General features: G+C 40.3%; 1 protein-coding gene across 1 annotated transcript; it reads right to left on the minus strand.

Annotated features, from left to right (window-relative positions):
* Positions 1–5583: 5583 nt before the first annotated feature.
* On the minus strand, positions 5584–11207 carry LOC125230875. The gene is made up of 3 exons (XM_048136127.1): positions 10954–11207; positions 7697–9806; positions 5584–5941 (listed from the first exon to the last, which is right to left on the minus strand). Exons 2-3 carry the CDS (start codon positions 9721–9723, stop codon positions 5584–5586), a joined length of 2385 nt encoding a protein of 794 aa, XP_047992084.1. The 5' UTR covers positions 9724–9806; positions 10954–11207.
* Positions 11208–20535: the final 9328 nt, after the last annotated feature.

The raw sequence follows: 20535 nt of genomic DNA on the forward strand, positions 1-20535 counted from the left end.
AAAACAAAAAAAAACGAACTGATACGAATAAAAGATAACTAAAATAACTTTAGAGTTGTAAAAGACTCTTGATGTCACAACTAAAGAAAAAAAAAATAGATATTACTTAATCTACTTTTTTCCTTGGAGATGTATATGGTCTCCAAGAGTCAGAAAGAAAATAAACAAACAAGGACCGAACAGAGTGCCTCAATGTAATCAAAATTAATGTTACAATCTAATAGTTATAGCCCCTATTAGCAGAAACAGACCGGTCTTCACAAACAGCACCCGTTCACGAGTATGGCGCGTATCTCAGCCATCGCCTCCCTCAACCTATATTCGGGAAGGTGGCGACCCGATCAACGACGCCACCGTAAGCAAAGACTTTTAAGCGAGCATGACATGTTCAAGCTGTCCGGGCTGTATTAAATATTCAAATAATAAGTCAAGGCATATAATTAACCGGGCAACTAAAATATTAAACGGGAAGTTAAGTCTGGCATACAATAATATAATTTGGCTGTGTTTTAATATTGTGGCGACAAAAAAAATACATGAGCCTCAAATATTAAGCATCATTATTATTGAAAAAACGGCAGCAAATTTCAAGCGACAAAAATATTTCCGAGGAACATTAAACAATACTTTGGCGACTAAAATAATAATTGGCACCTAGTATTGTAAAGCGTAAGATTTTTAATATTTGTAGTCATATAGATGTTAGCACCTAAATAATTATACTTAGCTCATCGTTTAAAGTAGTATTTAAATTGAGGAGGCAACTAAAAAAATTAATGGGAAGTATGTTTTTTTAAAAACACATATAAAATCGTTTTTTTATGAAAACGGGTTGATGCGTAGCTACCTACGTACCGATGGTCTCATCGGAAGATCAGCGCTGGAAGTCCAGCAACATGCTGAGGTGAGGCCATTTCGTGGCACTTCATTCCTTTCTGTCTTGTTTTATTATGTGTCAGCAATTCCCGTCAACTTTGTACAAAAATGAAGGGAAAAGTTAAATTTGTTTTTATTAATTCCTATTTTGTTACCAAGATTTTGTTGATTAATTGAGATTTTAATAAGTTTTATTTCGTCATTAAGGTTCTCTAGTATCTATATTTTCTTAATTATAACAATTATCCTGTATATATCTTACGAAAGTCGAATTATATTACTAAATGTTGGTAACAAAATAGGATCAATTAAAATTTGCTGACGTGGCATTGTACAAAGTTGACGGGAATTGCTTGTGTATTTTGTCTTGCCTGTGTTCACGAATATATGTTTATTCTATTCTATTCAAACATCGTATTTGCGACCCGTAATCCACGAGTAGTATTTAAATATCTCTATTAAGGGAACGCGTACCATATCATTTTATAATAAGTACACAGCAAAAAGGAGTGTATAACCTTCTAATGGGTCGGTAACGCGCATATGATACCCCTTGAGTTGCAGGCGTCCATAGGTTACGGTGACCACTTTCCATCAGGCCGATCGTATGCTTGTTTACCACCGACATGGTATTTAAAAAAAATACCGTGATAATCGTATAGTATAATATTAGAGGTACAAGAGCAGAATTATTTTCTGCTAGCAGAAAAGTGGGTTAGGGTTAGATTATTTTTAGTAGAATATAAGTCCTACCAAATTTGCTATGGCATAATTCTTAGGTACTTTGTATGAACAAAACAACGATAGCAAAAAGGAAATGAAATACAGTCCCAGAGGCACCGTTGGGTACGACGACGAGCGAAGCGAGGAGGAGTGTTAGGTATCTTGCATCCCCAACACATAAGACTCATTATCAAAACAGAAATAGGAAGAAGATGGACAAATTTTTACTGCCTAAATATTATGCAAACAAAAGTCTACGGAAATACTCTTAATTTAGAAGATTATTTTGCTCATTAACATTATGCCAGCATAAGATTCGATATTATAAAATCTGCGGAACGATTTATGAAAAGACATATTCTGAGTAAGGTTTTACTGCCAAAAAAATGAATCTTTCAGAGTGATGTTAAGACTGCGTAAGACCGGCCTTAGATTCGATAGAGTAAACGTCATGAAAAGTTAAATTCATTGTATAGAGTCGAAGTTGCCAGCACCCCCAAACACCTAATTTCTTACCCATAAGTATAATATTTTGTCGACCATTATATTTTATAAGAATTCTTTTTTTTTTATTAAAATGACAGCTCAGGTGATGAGTGCCGATGTATAAATTTTAAATGTACTTTTTATGTTAATTTGCTATATAAATATTTTAAAAGAACTGTATATTTTATATTAATAGATAGCCGTTTTCCGATTAAACTGTATCTCTTAAATTGTTTCCAATATAATAATTCAGTTGCCAAATAAATAGTTGGTACTCGCGTCTGAATAAACCGTAGCCGTAATGACATTAAAATGCTACCTCATATTGAAATAATTTGAGGCCCCATTTTAGTCGCCAAACTATTATTTTTGATACCCATTTCTATGGTTATTTAGTCGCCCGGTTAAATACGTGCCATAAGTCAATACCGTATACCTACTTACCTAGATGTAAGACACAACATTCCGTGCTTGTATGTTACATAGCTTAAATTGACTTAACTGAAACAAGATCTTGGGAGATGTAAAAGGTCCCCACAGTCAATTATAATTAATGGGATATAATAAAAATAAAAATTTGGAGGTGTAAAGGCTCTCCAAGTGTCAAAGTACTAGAAATAAAAATGCGTATGAAATACAAATTTCACGTCAGCAGACTGTTAAGCTATAGCAATCTCCAACTAATTCTACAGAATGCATAACTAGTATGTACTCAACAAGTCAATATTTACAAAATTATAATTATACAATAAATAAGGAACAATAATTTGAACAGCCAGTAGCAACAGCGCCTTAAGCATGACACAATGTCTCCTGGGACACTGCTAGCAAAACTATGACAGATTTTGAGCCTGGATAGTCGGCCATGGTGTAGTATCTCCCAGATAATCATCAATTTTGTAGTACCCCTTTTTTAGAAGTGCACTTTTTATGTACTTCTTGAATGAAGTAAAGGGCAAATCCCATGCCTCTAAGGGTACTTTATTATAAAATGTAACACAGTTTCCCAGGAACGATTTCTTCACTTTCTGTAGACGAAACTTGGACACCGCTAGCTTATGTTTGTTCCGTGTATTATAACTATGAATATCTGACAGTTTCTTAAAGGACTCTAAGGTAATGGCGCCTATTAACGTGGTACCTCAGGAAGATTTCAAAAGATTCCAAAAAATTAGGGGTATCAAAGCTCGTTAACGACCACAAATATTTTTTTTATGGAAGAGTATTTATTGAACTATTAGTTTTGAAGAGTTTTTGGATCATTTTAGTTTATTATATGTCATAAAATAATTATTGAAGCCAGTATACCTAAATTTTCTATTACCGTGGTAATGAACAGGCTGCGGTTCTATTAACGCGAATTGAGATTTCATTACCGAGGGTATGAATGACAGTGTTTTTCTGCCATCGGTAAATAGAAACCCATCTCAAAATTCGGAGCTTAATACCGACGGTTGAATATACAAATTATGACAAATACATATACCTATACTATCTTCCTTTATGAATACCCACAGAAGACTCAGTTTCATCTAAGAAATCTGTACTTACGGTACTCTAAATGTCATATGTTTAGACAACAGATTTCGTCAGCACATCGCGCTGATCCGCGCAAATCAATCTAGGGCATAAGCCAGCACAAACATAGTGTAGTAGTTGCACTTTACACGGATGGAATACAAATAAGATTTACATATGTGTGCTATAGGTAATATTGTGTATATAAGGAAATATAATTTGTAAATAAATCAGATACCAATTGTCCGTTGGTGTTTCACTACCTCCATACCTAAAACCTCTGCTTGCTCAGGGCGACACTCTGAGAGTAGAGACTCCCATCCACCACCTTTTTACAGGTACCCTTGCTGTGGCATAAGACTCCTTTAGCCTTAATCGGTCGTCTGAGCCTGGGCGATCGGCAGCAAGTATCCATCCAACCACCTTGATCCCCCCCCGTAGGGAATCCGTCTGTTACCGATAGGTCTCCCGGTACAGACATCCTTGTCATAGAATAAGTTAGGGCTAGGGAAGTAGGGACTTAGGCCAATAGGATCCCTTGCTATCGCCTCCCACCTTATTTTATGCAGTCTGTGCAGGCACATGCATCGCCTAAGTACCATTTGATTCCATATCATTTCAGTCCATTTAGTACAGGTACTCGGCCTTAGCGTGTGGCTGTATATATGGTCCTTCGAACCGGATATCTCTTAAGGTTAACATTGCTATGAGTGCATGGTAACTTAAGGGGTGTCTGGAAAGTCGGTGATATTGACAACCAACCAGTCAGTAGTATCGACTATTAAATTTGCCCTCCACCACTAGGTACGTTATACACCGCGATCTTGTTAATATTATCCTCCCACGGTTAGGTACGAAATAAATTGGTAGGGTTTGACTGACAAACTTACAACATGGACGCTGTTAGGCTCAACGAACTTCTGAAGAGTCAAGAAGAGTTAGGAGGAGGACTTAAGACCTTGTTGACGAATATGAAAAAGGATTCGGCAAGCAGGAAAACGCATAAGTACATCATGGACAAGAGGACGGTGCTTAACGGAATGAAAACGCAAATTGAGGAAAACCACGCACAACTTGAACCGGAAGAGCGGTTAGCCACCCACACCTACATGACCAGCTACTACGGTAGTCTCCAAACCATTTATGAAGAAGCCACAGCATACTTAGACAAGTGTGAAGAAGCGTTGATGAAAGATAGCCAAGGTGGGTCTACAGAATCCAAGTTTGTAGACTGCCAGGAAGTTTCGCCAAAATTAGGGATACAGAAGTGGCGCATATCTCAACTCGTCAAGAAGTTAGCCGCAGCCAGGCAAGCCATTACTGAGAACAAGCCAATCTGGTTCCTGCAAACAACTCTCCAAGCCATCCAGAAACAGTGGGAAACTGTAGAAGAGGAGCATTTGGGATTATGCGTAGAAGAAAGTTCATTTAGTGACGAATACTTTACGAAAGAGAGTTTTGAAGGATGTCAAAAAGATGTTGAAGACACGTCATACCAATTACAAGCTAGAATTAACGAGTCAGCCGAGACTGCCATTTCACGTAGTTCCACCGAACCCAGAAAACGGGCTAACTTGCCAAAAATCACCATCCCGATATTCACGGGGGAGTACGAGTCCTGGTACTCATTCCACGATTTATTTAAAAATCTTATTGTTTGAGCCTGAACTCAATTGTTTAAATAAAACAGTATAAAATATTACCATTTCTTTTAATGGATTTTAAATTACAGGTTTTGTCTAGGACACGCGACAGAGAGAGTTTTCGATTAGTAAAAAAGGGGGCTGGTGCCGCGCACCGTGCTTTTATAGTGTCGCGACGGGGGAAAACCGCGGCGCTTCAGTCTTCATTCCTATTGGTCCGGCAGCTCGAGGCTCTGGCCGCTGCTCATTGGATCAGCGGGGTGACCGGAGGTTGGCTATCCTGTCTGTGTTGCCAGTCAGGGCGTTAACATACTCCGGGGCGCTGAAAGACTCTCTTTCAGGATTCTTGTTGTGACGAGAGCGGGCATATTCTGTTCAGCGCACGCTTGATCACCCCTCTAGCGGTATTGATGTCAGCCACGCGAGGTACGCCATCCTTCCCGTGGTATAGTTTGACGACTCTGCCCATGCGCCAGAGTAGCGGCGGCAAGCCCTCCTCCTTGATGAGTACTACTTCTCCCAGCTGTAGATCACGTTGCCTCTCGCGCCATTTATAGCGTTGCTGTTGTAGAGACACGTACTCGGCCGACCAGCGCTTCCAGAAGTGTTGCCGTAGCTGCTCCAGCCTCAGGTAGCGGTCCAGGCGGTGCGGGTTGCGGTCGTCGAGCGGCGGGCCCGGCAGCGACGTGAGTGGCCTAAAAATGAGAAAGTGCCCGGGAGTAAGGGGTGTAAAGTCTAAGGGGGAGGGAGAGAGTGGACAGAGAGGCCTACTGTTTAATATTGCCTCCACTTGGCTAAAGAGGGATGCAATTTCTTCAAATGTGAGATGGGTGTTACCCAAAACTCTTTTAAGGTGAAATTTTGCGCTCCTTATCTCGGCGTAGCCGTTGAAATTTGGCGCGTAAGCTGGTGCGAATTTGAATTTAATTCCTTGACCAGCTGCAAATTCAGCGAGATCACTTTCATATAACTTAAAAAAATCATTAATTTCTTTAGCTGCAGCTACAAAGTTTCTACCATTATCGCAAAACAATTCTGCAGGTCTGCCGCGCCTAGCGATAAACCTGCGGAGAGCTAGCTCAAATGCATCTTTAGATAAGTCGCTCACAGCTTCTATATGAACACATTTATATCTTAAGCATATAAACAGACACAAGTAACATTTGGTGATTTTGCATCCACGCCCACGGCGATCTGTTATTAAATAGGGCCCTGCCATGTCTACAGCTGTTGACGTGAATGGAAAATCAGCCTTAATTCGTTGCGCTGGTAAATTTCCCATTATATTTTTTAAAGTTTGGCCAGCGATACGTTTACAGGTGACACAATTGTGGGCCGTGCTTCGTGCCAAATTCCTGCCTCCGATCGGCCATATCTCGTCTCGTACTGAGTCTAGCAATGACTGTGGCCCGGCATGTAAGAGACGTACATGTTCATGTGTAAAGATGAGTTTAGTTAGTGTGTGTTTAGCACGTAACAACATTGGATGCTTCTGATCGTAAGTACAATCTGAAGCATCCAGCCTCCCGCCTACTCTCAAGAGGCCTTGAGAGTCGATGAACGGGGCCAGGGTTAGTATGTGTGACTTGGGACTCAACCTGTGACCTTTGCGAAGCGTTTCAAGCTCTGCAGAGAATGACTCCTGCTGTGCAAGTTTAATTAAAGTGTGAACTGCGCCTGTAAGCTCCTGTGCTGAAAGTGTACCAGTTAATTTAGGCCCACGGGGCTTACAGTTATTTATGAAACGACGCACATAGGCCATAGTACGTTGTAGTTCTGTGTATTTTGAAAATCTGTCAAAATCTATAATAGATGAGGTTTCTGTGTTAGTAGTGAGCATTGATGTTACTTTAGTTTCAGGTAAGACCTCCGGCTCTACAGCGTTTAATTCTGGCCATTCATTCTCAGGCTTTAATAGAAACTCGGGGCCTTCCCACCACAGAGCTGTCCCTGCGACATGTTGTGGATCCACACCACGAGTTGCAAGATCACTTGGATTTTGTTTTGTAGGTACATGTCTCCAGGTGGCTCCGGGAGCAAGGCTGTCTATAGCTGCTACCCTGTTGGCCACAAAAGTTTTAAGCTTTGATCTGTCTGTTTTTAGCCAAGCCAAGCAGCAGCTAGAGTCAGTCCAGAATATTGTGCGAGAGACAGGACGTCTCCAGGCTCGTACTACGGCTGCATATGTTTGGGCTGCTAACAAGCACCCGGCCAATTCAAGTCTAGGAATAGATGTGCGACGGATTGGAGCAATTCTGTCCCTCGCACACAGCAAATGTACTTTCTGTTCACCGGATTCAGAAATAGATTTAACATAAATGCAGGCTGCATATGCAGTCTCCGCAGCGTCAGAAAAACAGTGTAACTCTATTGTGCAGGTTGCCTCACATAATACATATCTAGGTATGCTAAGTGATTTAATGTGATGTAAGTTTTTAATGAATTTTGACCAGATATGCTGTATTTCAGGAGAGACTGGCTCGTCCCAAGCTTTGCCTTCTTTCCATAAGGTTTGAATTAATATTTTAGCTTTAACTGTGCATGGACTTAAGAGTCCTAATGGATCAAAGACTTGGAACGTTTCAGATAAGATTTTTCTTTTTGTAACTATTTTATCAGAATGATCATTTTTAATGGAAAAGTTTAGTACATCTTGGCTAGGTTGCCACCCTAGTCCAAGTGTTTGGCAAGCTTGACTCAATGCTAAGTGATCATCTTTATTAATATAATCTGACTTTAATAGCGCGTTAGAATTCGAGCGGTATTTACGTAAATTGAAACAACCAGAGGCTAAAGCCTGTGAGACACCTGCTTGTATACGAAGCAGCTCTATTTCAGAGTCTGCGCCCGTTAATAAGTCATCACAGTAAAAGTCATTTTGTATAATAGTCCTAACTAAAGGATCCTTGCTTTCAGCCCCTAACTGCCACAAACAGCGTGCTGCTAGCCAGCTCGATGAAGCAAAGCCGTACGTAACGGTATTTAAAGTTAGTGAGCGTATGGGTAAGTGCTCATCTTCGCGCCATAGAATAACTTGTAGGTTTCTATCTATTTCATTCATCATTATTTGCCTGTACTGTTTTTCTATGTCACCAGATAGCACATACTTGTACTGTCGGAATCTAAGCAATATGTCAAACAGTGGGCTTTGTATGTTAGGGCCTACAAGCTGAATATCATTTATTGAATACCCAGAAGAGGTGGGACAGCTAGCGTGAAAGACTGTGCGCATGCGTGTAGATTCACTCTCCTTCATCACAGGGTGATGCGGGAGGTGATTAGCTTTGTAACATCGCTCAGACTCCGACAGATGCCCTAAGTCTCTATATTCATTTATGAAATCAACATACATTGATTTTAGTTCAGGTTGGTTACTAAAACGTTTCTCTAAACTGAATAAACGCCTTTTAGCTATGTTAAATGAGTTGCCTAAGCAGTCCGGCGAGTCCTTTAAAGGCAAGCGCACAACGAATCTGCCGTCAGATTGGCGGTAAGTGTTTTCAACAAAGTGTTGGTTTATAGGGTGAGACTCGAACTCACTCCCATTTTTGATGGAGTCCGTTTCAGACGGTAGCTCCTCTGTTTCCCAAAATTTGGTCATTTGGGCCGACAGATCAGAGAGACAGAGGTGGCTGCGCGTGTTCCCTGTATGTAAATGAGCCGAGGCTCCCTCTACCGGTCCCGCTATTAACCACCCTAGTTTAGATGGGATTAGGAAGGTGCGCTTGCTCGTTGGCAATCTTTTTGCAGCACCTGTCACAATAGTCCAAAACATTTCCACTCCCAACAGCATATCTATTTGGGATGGAACGTTAAATGTTGGGTCAGCAAGCTGCACAGAGGCAGGTAAGTTAAGGTGACTAATGTCTACATAGTTTTGTGGAAAGCGACTAGTTACTTGATCTAAAACTAGAAAGTCAATTTTGGCATTAAAATCACTGAGTTTAGATTGAATATGAGCTGCACAAAGCACAGGTTGATAGGTCAGAGGCGTATTTCCTATTCCTGTCACATTTGAGGCAGTTAGAGGCTGACAATCAAGATTTAGTTTTTGTCTCAAATTATGAGATAGATAATTAGACTGTGAACAACTGTCTACAAGACATTTAACTGTCTCCCTTTTGTTGTTAATAGGGTTGATCACTTCAATTAGAGCTGTTGAGAGCAATGACTCACTGGTACTAATTAAAGTGCTAGCAGTGAGGGTGTTTTGCACCGCTGCACTGTCAGAGGTTAGCATAGTCGAGGAGCAAGCCACATCCGACCTAGCACTATTTGCAGGTTCGGCTGTTTGTTCCGTGCTGGCTCCAGGTGGAGAAGTGTTGAGTGTTTGTGTGGTGTGTAAGTATGTATTGTGACGTCTCTTACATACCCGGCAACCGTTCAGCTTGCACTGACGGGTCTCATGGTCCGGTCGGAGGCAGACATGGCACAGCTTTAGACGTGACGCCTGCGACCAGCGCTCGTCGACTGACATCTTTTTAAAGGCTGGGCAGTCGTACACTCTGTGATCACCATGGCACACGATGCACGGCCGACCCTTGTGGTCATCTTGTTTCTCTGAAATCACGAATGTTTTTATGTTTTTATCATGTTTAAATGAAGTTTTATTGGCCACAGGCTCTGGCTTGTGGTTAGATTGTTTTTCTCTCCTAGAGCGATACAGATTTTCTAAGATGTCTGCACGATTACTAAGAAATCCCCTAAAGTCATCGAGTGATGGCCACTCTTTGAGAGTGTTCCTATGTTCTTCCCATTTTGCATTAGTATTGACGTCTAACTTAGCCGTCAATAGGTGAACTAAAATTGTATCCCAATGCTCTGTCGGTTGACCTAATGTCTTTAGGGCCCGGAGATTTTTAACTACATGATCATTAAGGAACCTTAAGGCCTTATCCGATTCTCGCTGTATAGGTTCTAAATTAAATAGAGAATTTAAATGGTTAGTAATCAGCTGTCTTTTATTACTGAACCTGTCACACAAAATTTTCCAGGCTTCAGTATAATTGTTAGCGGAGACTTCTAAGTTTGCTATCACTCTGGCCGCATCCCCTTCAAGATAAGAGCTCAGATAATGGAATTTATGAATAGGTTTAATGTGATCATTATTGTGAATTAAAGATTCATAAAGGTCCTTAAATTCCATCCACTTATAATATGAACCATCAAATTTAGAGATTTTAATTTGAGGAAGCTTGAAGCCGAGATGCTCAGAATGACAGCCGTTCGATGAACATGTTCTGACAGAAGTCTCTGGAGAGGGTTTTTGAGCTTGAGAGCGTTCAAGAATACACTGAGCTGCAGCTATAGCATTATTGATATGGGTTTCATTGTTGTCCCGTTCTGCAAGTTCAGTGTCTAAATTTTCAAAATTAGCAACTTCGATTGAAGTTTGCAGCTCGTCAAGTCGCGTGGATAACTCTATAACTTTGTTTAATCTTAAGGTCAGCTCATTGAATTTAACACCTGATAACACTTCATCATCTGAAATTTTGTCTAAGTAAATGCGGAATTTGGAAACTTGTCCTTTAATCGATCCGCGTTTAGTACGCAATTCTGCTAGAAGAGCCTCCCTTTTAGCTGCCTCAGCCATGTTGAATTATGTTTTTAACTGGGCTAGCAAACAAGTCAAATACAATTTTAAAAACAAAATGTCAAGTTTAAAGTTATCCACGTTAGAAATAAAATGTGAAAACAGCTTACGCGCCTTTTAAACTTCAACAGCTAGGCCGAGGTGTGTTGCGGCAGCAGTCCCTTGGACAACTTGCCACGTGGTGGCAGGTATGGGCGTGGCACTACAGATGTGGCACGCGACACGCACTGCGACGGTTGTCCACGGAATCCACTGAAATTGTGCAAACGAAACTGTGCATAAGCGAACACAAACCAAGATGCAAGCAGGCGCGATGTTAGAATAGAACCACTTTGCGTCAGCGTAATTAGAAAGAAATAGATACAGTTGAGTTTCAATTCACCTTTTTAAAGAAGAAAGCAGTGCCTTTGATTGCAAATGAATTTATCACCTTACGTTTTTATCACAAAATAAGGATGGCATATGCACTTTCTATTAAACTTTAAACGAAACTCAATTTTTAAATTAAAAGTATGGAAAGAACAATGCACTTTACTGTGTTAAGCAGAAAAAACTCGAAATGCAGTATGCGTTAAGCTATGCTATAGCAACGTTTATGTGCCAGCGTGGCTTTTGAGGTTAACGTCACACTGACAATTTGCAGATGCGTTCTGAAACTAAAACACAAATGAAGGCAATAATACGCAGCGAGCTCTCTCCTAATTTTAGATTGATGGGGAACTAGTGAAATTTGAATTTAAAGTAAGGTTGTCAAGTCAGTACGGGTAAAGGTCAAATAGAGGTTAAGTTGTTTACGAGTTCAAAGTTGAGTAAGTAGGTAGATATATAAATTGATGTTAGCTAAGTTGGGTTGGAATGAATTTAAATTTAAGGTTTGTAAATTGGAAAATGAATTTAAATTGGAAAAAAGACTAGGGCTAATTAAGAAATTGGGGGAAACAGAATTAGGTGGGTATGGGCACTTCTCACGGCACTTTCCTTAAAAACTCGCCAGCCGCCACACGCTGCCGCCGGGTGCCGCGCCTTCGACGCTCGTCAGGTTTTTCTTTGTTCGCCGCAGCTGTCCCCCAGGAGACTTCGGGAACTTGATATTCGGCTGGCGGCGATGTCCCTTTTCTGGCTTGCGACGTCTTCTTCTGCTCCAGGCCCAACCCGTTCCGCCAAGATGGCCGTTGTCTTGAGGTGGCTATAAAAATTTAGTTCCTCTCTCCGCACGTGTCCTGTCTACGGTCGCCAAAATGTTTGAGCCTGAACTCAATTGTTTAAATAAAACAGTATAAAATATTACCATTTCTTTTAATGGATTTTAAATTACAGGTTTTGTCTAGGACACGCGACAGAGAGAGTTTTCGATTAGTAAAAAAGGGGGCTGGTGCCGCGCACCGTGCTTTTATAGTGTCGCGACGGGGGAAAACCGCGGCGCTTCAGTCTTCATTCCTATTGGTCCGGCAGCTCGAGGCTCTGGCCGCTGCTCATTGGATCAGCGGGGTGACCGGAGGTTGGCTATCCTGTCTGTGTTGCCAGTCAGGGCGTTAACACTTATCCACAACGACGCTACATTATCAAACACAGAGAAAATGCAATATTTAAAAACACATTTAAAGGGAGAGCCTGCCAGAATGATTCAACAATTGAATATTAGCGAAAACAATTACGACACCGCGTGGGAATTGTTAACGCAGCGTTATGAAAATGAACGACTAATAAGTTCAAAGTTTATTGACAAGTTGCTTGATTTGCCTACAATAGAACGGCCTAGCGCTATTAAAATAAAAAACATGTTTGATACAATAAAGGAGAGCTTGGCCGCATTAACGAACCAAGGAGTGATTACGTCACACTGGGATCCGATTTTAACTCGTATCATCAGTCGAAAATGGGACACTGAGACCAATAATATCTATGAACTAGCGTTGGAAATACCGAATAAAAATCAGAGTTTAACCGATATGATGGGATTCATGGAAAAAAGGTTTAAATGTTTGGAAACTGCAGCACAGATCACTTCCACACAGACACCGAAAGGGAATCGACTTACTATATTACCGAGTGTACAGTCAGACCAAGCACACGGAAAAAAATGCTGGTACTGTCATAATGAGGACCACAAGATTTATTCTTGCGCAAAGTTTAAGTTGCTAAGTATTCCCGAGCGCCTTAAGGTGATTCGAGACCGGAAAATATGTTACAACTGCATAAATCATGACTCGGCAGAGAAATGTAATAGTACAGTGTTGTGTCACTTTTGCAACAAACCCCATCACTCGATGATTCATATCAATCCACCAGGTAACGGTATCAAGCTCAGGTCCGATGAGATGAGAAACCAAAGAGGATTGAGATTTCAACCCCAATATAGAGAGGGTCAGAATAAGGATAGGCGCGTTCAAAGGATGACTACTCACACAGCCACAACTGCAGAGGATTCAAAGAAGACAACGTTGTTAGCTACGGCGTTAGTAGAGACCTCGACATACTACGGTGAACCACGGTTGCTAAGGGTTTTGTGTGATCAAGGGTCAGAAGCGTCATTTTGTACAGAAGAAGTGGCGCAGATGTTATCGTACCCAAGACAAAAAATATACACCCAGGTCAAAGGAATTGGGGACGAGCAGCCAAAAGAGTCTAAACATTGTATTACGATTACAATGAAACCACGATTTCCAAGCCAATATAAACTGCCGGTAACACTCATAGTGTTGCCAAAATTAACCTCCGTATTACCAAGACAGGATATTCCACAAGTAAACTCCAAGAAGATAGAGAACAAGGTCATAGCCGATCCCACATATTACAAGAAAGGCCCAATTGATGTAATTTTAGGAGCGCAAGAGTACAGCCAGTTCCTGCGAGAAGGATTTGAAAAGGTAGAAACAAACATGATAGCACAGGAAACGGAATTTGGGTGGATATTATCAGGCTGGCGGATAACCAACATCGTGAATCCCATGAAAGTGTTATGCATGACATCGTTTAATGAGGAAATCAAACAATTAACGGATTTTTGGGAGCTTGAAGAGGTCCCGAGAAATATTGAATTGAAGGAAGAAGATCGAATTTGTGAGGAATATTTCAGTAAAAGCACTGTAAGAGGGAAAGATGGAGCATATACGGTCCGCATTCCGTTGAAGAATCCAAACCTTGAGTACGGGGAAACGCGTAATAAAGCTGCGGCACGACTATTCCAACTAGAAAAGTCATTTAAGAGAAATGACGTCCTACGGAGCCAATACAACGAGTTCATGGCAGAATACCTGCGTATGGGACACATGAAAAAGCTTAACAAAGCTGAATACGGCAAAGGAAAGTTCTACATACCACATCACGCAGTAATAAGAGACGACAGCTTGACCACAAAGTTAAGGGTCGTGTTTGATGCTTCTAGTAAGGAAAAGGGATATCTCAGTCTAAATGAAAATATGTATAAAGGTCCGCGCTTACAACAAGACATATCAGACATTTTGTTACGATGGAGAAAGCATGAAGTGGCATTTATGGCGGACCTGGAGAAGATGTATCGATTCATAAAAATTCACCAGTCAGACTTGAAATATCAGAGAATACTATGGAGATGGTCCACAAGTGACCCAATCGAGGAGTATGCCTTGACCACAGTAACATATGGAACAGCCTCGGCACCATATTTAGCTGTCAGAACCCTGCAGCAATTAGCACGTGATGAACAAGAAAGCTATCCATTAGCAAGCAAAACAACACTACACGACTTTTATGTGGATGACATTTTATCAGGAGCAGATAGTGAAGAAAAAGCCAAGATATTACAAGATCAGTTGATAAACATGTTGAATGCCGGAGGTTTCAACCTAAGAAAATGGTCATCGAATAATATAGAGTTATTAAATAACATCCCAGAAGGAAGTAGGGAAGACGACATGATAAAATTACCACAACATGAAACAAGAAAATCACTAGGCGTGATGTGGTCACCAGCAGAGGACAACTTCCACTTTCAAATAAAAATCACCAATACCGAAAAATTAACAAAACGATTTCTTTTATCCGAAATTTCCAAAATATTTGACCCAATGGGTTGGTTGGCGCCGATCATAATAGGAATGAAGTTACTAATTCAAGAGTTGTGGTCAAATGCAATAGATTGGGACACACCCGTAGACGAAGCCATAAAAAAGAGATGGGAAGAGTTTTATACACAAATCAAAACGATTGAAACAATTCGCATACCCCGTTGGATAAAACATAAAACCACAACAATCGAGTTACACGGATTTTGCGATGCGTCAGAAAAAGCTTACGGAACGGTGATATACAGCCGAATTAAGATGAACGGCCAGTATTATGTTTCTTTGTTACAAGCGAAATCCAAAGTGGCCCCAAAAAAGACTAAAAGCACACTGCCCCGACTAGAGCTTTGTGCAGCACATCTATTATCCAAACTAATAATAAAGGTGAAGGACGGCCTAGATTGTGAAAACGTAACAATCCATTGTTATACAGATTCCATGATCACTATCGGCTGGATCAAAGGTGAAGCAGGAAAATGGCAAACCTTTGTCGCGAACAGAGTATCAGAGATTCAGAGAAGTACGTCAAGTGAATGTTGGAATCATGTGAAAACTACAGAAAACCCAGCAGATGTACTGTCAAGAGGAATAGAACCACGAAAGTTGGAACATCATGAGCTATGGTGGAAAGGGCCCAGCTGGCTTCAAAATGAGGAGATACCACATACCAAGACCATAATAGAGAAATGCCAAGAAGTTAAAAATAACCACGTTACGATTACAGAAGACAAGAAAGAAAAGAAAATATGGGAAAGATTTTCACGGTTTCAACGCATGATACGGGTTCTGTCGTTTTGCTACAGAATAACACAAAAAGAACAAAAAGGGAACATGTTAACGTACGTTGAAATACAACAAACAACAGGCAAAATCCTTAAACTAGTACAACAGGAAGCCTTTGCTGAAGAATATGAGGCATTAAAAAACAATAAACCAGTCACGAAGAAAAGTAAACTGCTGTGTTTGGATCCATTCATAGGAGACGATGGGTTAGTAAGGGTGGGTGGACGACTACACCACTCACAGTTGCCATACAGTCAAAAGCATCCAATTGTTCTACCGCACCACCACCACGTATCCAGAATGCTAATTAATGAAGCACATCTTCAAACGTTGCACGGTGGGAACAAGTTGACAATGGCAGTCGTAAGGCAGAAGTATTGGATTTTGGGATTAAAAAGAATGACAAAATCTAGCATCCGCAACTGTGTTAAATGCATACGGTATAAGGCAGCCACGGCATCACAGAAGATGGGACAGTTACCAGAACCCAGAGTAACTCCGTCTCAAACCTTCAGCCATACTGGTGTCGACATGGCAGGACCAATACAAGTAAGGACTACGAAAGGCAGAGGGAATAAAGCTACAAAAGGCTATATCGCAGTATTTGTCTGCCTTGCAACAAAAGCCATACACCTAGAACTGGTAGGAGATTTATCCACAGAATCATTCATTGCTGCGTTGATCAGATTTAAAGCAAGACGTGGCCACATATCACATATATACAGCGACAACGGAAGAAATTTCGTAGGTGCAGCAAGGATGCTACACACGCAACTATTAGAAATCATGCAATCACCGCACGTCCAAAATGCCGTAACTACGATGGGAACACAATGGCATTTCAACCCACCCCTCGCACCTCACTTTGGTGGGATTTGGGAGGCAGGAGTCAAAGCAATGAAGTATCATTTGAAGAGAGTAATAGGAGAGTCAACATTAACATACGAAGAATTATCCACGCTCTTGAGCCAGGTAGAGAGCTGTCTGAACTCAAGACCCCTTTGCGCACAAAGTGATAACATCAATGACAACACCGTATTAACACCAAGCCATTTTCTCATTGGAAGAGAGGCAGTGGGCATCCCTGATCCAATAAATGATGTTAGCACAAACCTTCAACAGCGATGGAAATTGATTCAAAAAATGAAAAAAGATTTCTGGAAAACATGGAGTAGAGACTATTTACATCAACTACAGCAGAGGTATAAGTGGCAACTAGATCAAGGAAATATTAGCAAAGGAACCGTGGTTCTAATAAAAGACGAAAACGTTACACCGAGTCAATGGCCATTAGCAAAAGTGATAGAAACACACCCAGGAGCTGACGGGAAAACAAGAGTGTTAACATTACAAAAAGCACCTGGAAATTGTTTAAAAAGGGCAATCCATAAAGTAATTCCACTACCCAACAACAAGGAAGATATAACAGAGACTCAACAGGTCGTCGTCAACAGCAATGTAGCACAACTAACACCAGTCAATGCTACATCAGATCAATCAAACAGAACCGTTACAAAAGAATCACGAAGACAAAGCAACAAACGCACAGGTAGAAAATACCCTTGGACATTGTTCATAACCCTGTTTACCTGTTTTATAAATATGACAACAGCAACTTACACAATAAAAAACATCAACGAAGGAATTTACGTGGAACACGTAGGGTCAGCGACAATCGACAGAGGAATATTCCGGATTCAAACCAATTACGAAAAAAGTAAAATAGGGAGAGATGTTGAAGATATTCGAGGAATCACCGCACAATTCAAACATTACTGTGACGCAGTAACAAAAACTAATACGGAAATTCACTGTGCCCAATTATATCACCAGTTGTATGAAGGGCAAGAAAGACTAGAGGAAATCACTAATTTGATCTTGAATATAGGACAAATCAGAAAAAAAAGAGGATTATTCGGCCAAATGTTGACGTCAATATTCGGGGTAAATGACGAGGTCTACAAAGACATAGATACGTTACAAGGGAACCAAAACAAGCTGATAGAGGCCGCCAATCATCAAACCAAATTCATGATATCAACCATCGCAACAGTCAACCAAACAGAAGAAAGAATAGTAAAGAAGCTAGAAACATTTCAGACCAAGTTAAATCAAGCAATACAATATATGAATAATGTGAACAAATGGTACAAAAGAATAGATATCAATCGCGTAAACATCAACATTCTTCACATGTATCAACTCGCAGCACACTACATAGATGAGGTTATAGAACACTACGCCAGACTTCAAGAAGCATATTTACATCAAGGAACAATCTATGATGTACTACAACTTAAAGAAGTTAACCAAATTATGACAAACGCCAATAGCAGGCTACCAACGAAGCTAAGAATAGTGCAAAATCAACTAATAGATACGAAGGTCACAGAAAACTCAACATACATAAAAGTATATGGGTATTTCGCATTACAAGATATAACTAAATACACCTTGATTCACGTGACACCAGTACCAAAGCAAGATAAAAAAGGAAAAGTATACAGTTTAGAAGTATATCACAACATAATTGCGATCGATTACAATAATGAAAATTACTTCGAACTAGAGACAGAAGAATTTAAAGCATGCCTCAGAAAGAATACCGAATACATTTGTTACCCGACATCAGTAAAAAATATGCAGGAGAATAAGAATTGCATTATTGATCTATTATTTAAGGGAACTGAGATGGTCAACTGTAACACGAGAGAACTGAACCTAACAACAACTGTATGGAAACAATTATATATGCCAAACACTTGGCTAATCATGACAGCAGAGTCAGTAAAAGCGTCAATCATTTGCGATGGAGAAAGAGAAGAAATTATGATCCAGAACACAACTGTCATCCATATTGCAGAAAACTGTATTATCAAAACAAGAAGAAACATTCTAGCAGCAAGAAGAGCTAACTCAATATCGGTGTTAGCAACGTTCTCAAGACAAGCCAACTTTTCATTGAATACAAACGAAACAACCAATCAAATAGAAGATTTAACCAGAGATGAGGAAGTTCTTGACAGCTCCAGAGACATATTTAAACATCTCACTAGTAACGAAAATTTACTCCAAAAACAATTAGACAATACAATTTGGAAACAGATACAAAATAACTCAGTAGCAATCAGTCTCGGTTCGTCATTAGCAGTCTTTAGTTTAATGATACTAACAGTTTGTTATGGTCCACAGGTCCTGGTACACATCCGTTCCTGCACAACCAGTCCGCAGTCTGCTCCGCTGCCCGCCGCCCCCGCCAGGTCGGCTCCACCGAAACCCAAGCGCCACAAAACAAACCCAACGAACAACAGCAGCCAGTTTGAAGAAATAGAGTTACGTCCGATACAGCCGCTGTAAAGCAGCTTCCCATCATTCCCGCTGCCGTCGAGAGTCGCCAGGATGTTTAGACAACAGATTTCGTCAGCACATCGCGCTGATCCGCGCAAATCAATCTAGGGCATAAGCCAGCACAAACATAGTGTAGTAGTTGCACTTTACACGGATGGAATACAAATAAGATTTACATATGTGTGCTATAGGTAATATTGTGTATATAAGGAAATATAATTTGTAAATAAATCAGATACCAATTGTCCGTTGGTGTTTCACTACCTCCATACCTAAAACCTCTGCTTGCTCAGGGCGACACTCTGAGAGTAGAGACTCCCATCCACCACCTTTTTACAGGTACCCTTGCTGTGGCATAAGACTCCTTTAGCCTTAATCGGTCGTCTGAGCCTGGGCGATCGGCAGCAAGTATCCATCCAACCACCTTGATCCCCCCCCGTAGGGAATCCGTCTGTTACCGATAGGTCTCCCGGTACAGACATCCTTGTCATAGAATAAGTTAGGGCTAGGGAAGTAGGGACTTAGGCCAATAGGATCCCTTGCTATCGCCTCCCACCTTATTTTATGCAGTCTGTGCAGGCACATGCATCGCCTAAGTACCATTTGATTCCATATCATTTCAGTCCATTTAGTAATCCAGGTACTCGGCCTTAGCGTGTGGCTGTATTTTGATACAAGACTAATATGTCGCTCGGTAATAGATACTTCTTTAGGAACCTATTACCGACCCAAACAAATATTGCATGGATCGGTAATAGATTCTTATACATTCCATTACCGAGGGTTATCCGATCGTACCATCGGTGATAGGCATAAATTGGAGTATAATAAAATCTAATTCCGACCAATAAAAACAATGTCATACGATGTATTTTCATTACAAATCAAAATAAAATATTGCAACTTTATATTAAAACCAAGTTTACATAACTGGTAAGTAAACATCAGACTTTATCTCAATGTTTAAAAAAATTGACAAATTAACGGTTTTCATAGAAACTACGAAATCAGTAGTGAAGTTTTTGCTAAAAATTAAGGTTTTGTTGAATATTTTTCATACCACGTAAATAGTTCTTTGATAGCGTGAATAGATCAAGATTAAAACAACTGTAAGACATTATATAACTGATCACATATACTTAAAATAAAACATAAAGAACTAATATCACTACTTTAACCATTACTGTGGTATACCACAGTAATAGAATCTACTCACGAAATGGCGCCTTTCACCGCTGTCTTTTAATTTCCACTTTAAACACATTTCCAGGCTAAACAATACGTAAAAAGTACTCAGAAGTCATGTAGAAAACTATAAACAATAATTTAAAATGCATAACTTTCACCTATTTACCACAATTATTACGTAAACTACTAAATGAGATTGGAGTTCACTTAGGTTTAGCGTCACGCGTCAGTATGACACAACCTCTTCTTGCGGCCCCGTGGCAAAAACTGTCAAATAGCGAGTGTCTTCTTTCATTCACACTCTCTAGAGCCTATATGTGCGTTAGTCAACTAA

Source organism: Leguminivora glycinivorella, chromosome 11 (genome assembly GCF_023078275.1).
Source record: "Leguminivora glycinivorella isolate SPB_JAAS2020 chromosome 11, LegGlyc_1.1, whole genome shotgun sequence".
Classification (NCBI taxonomy): Eukaryota; Metazoa; Arthropoda; class Insecta; order Lepidoptera; family Tortricidae; genus Leguminivora; species Leguminivora glycinivorella.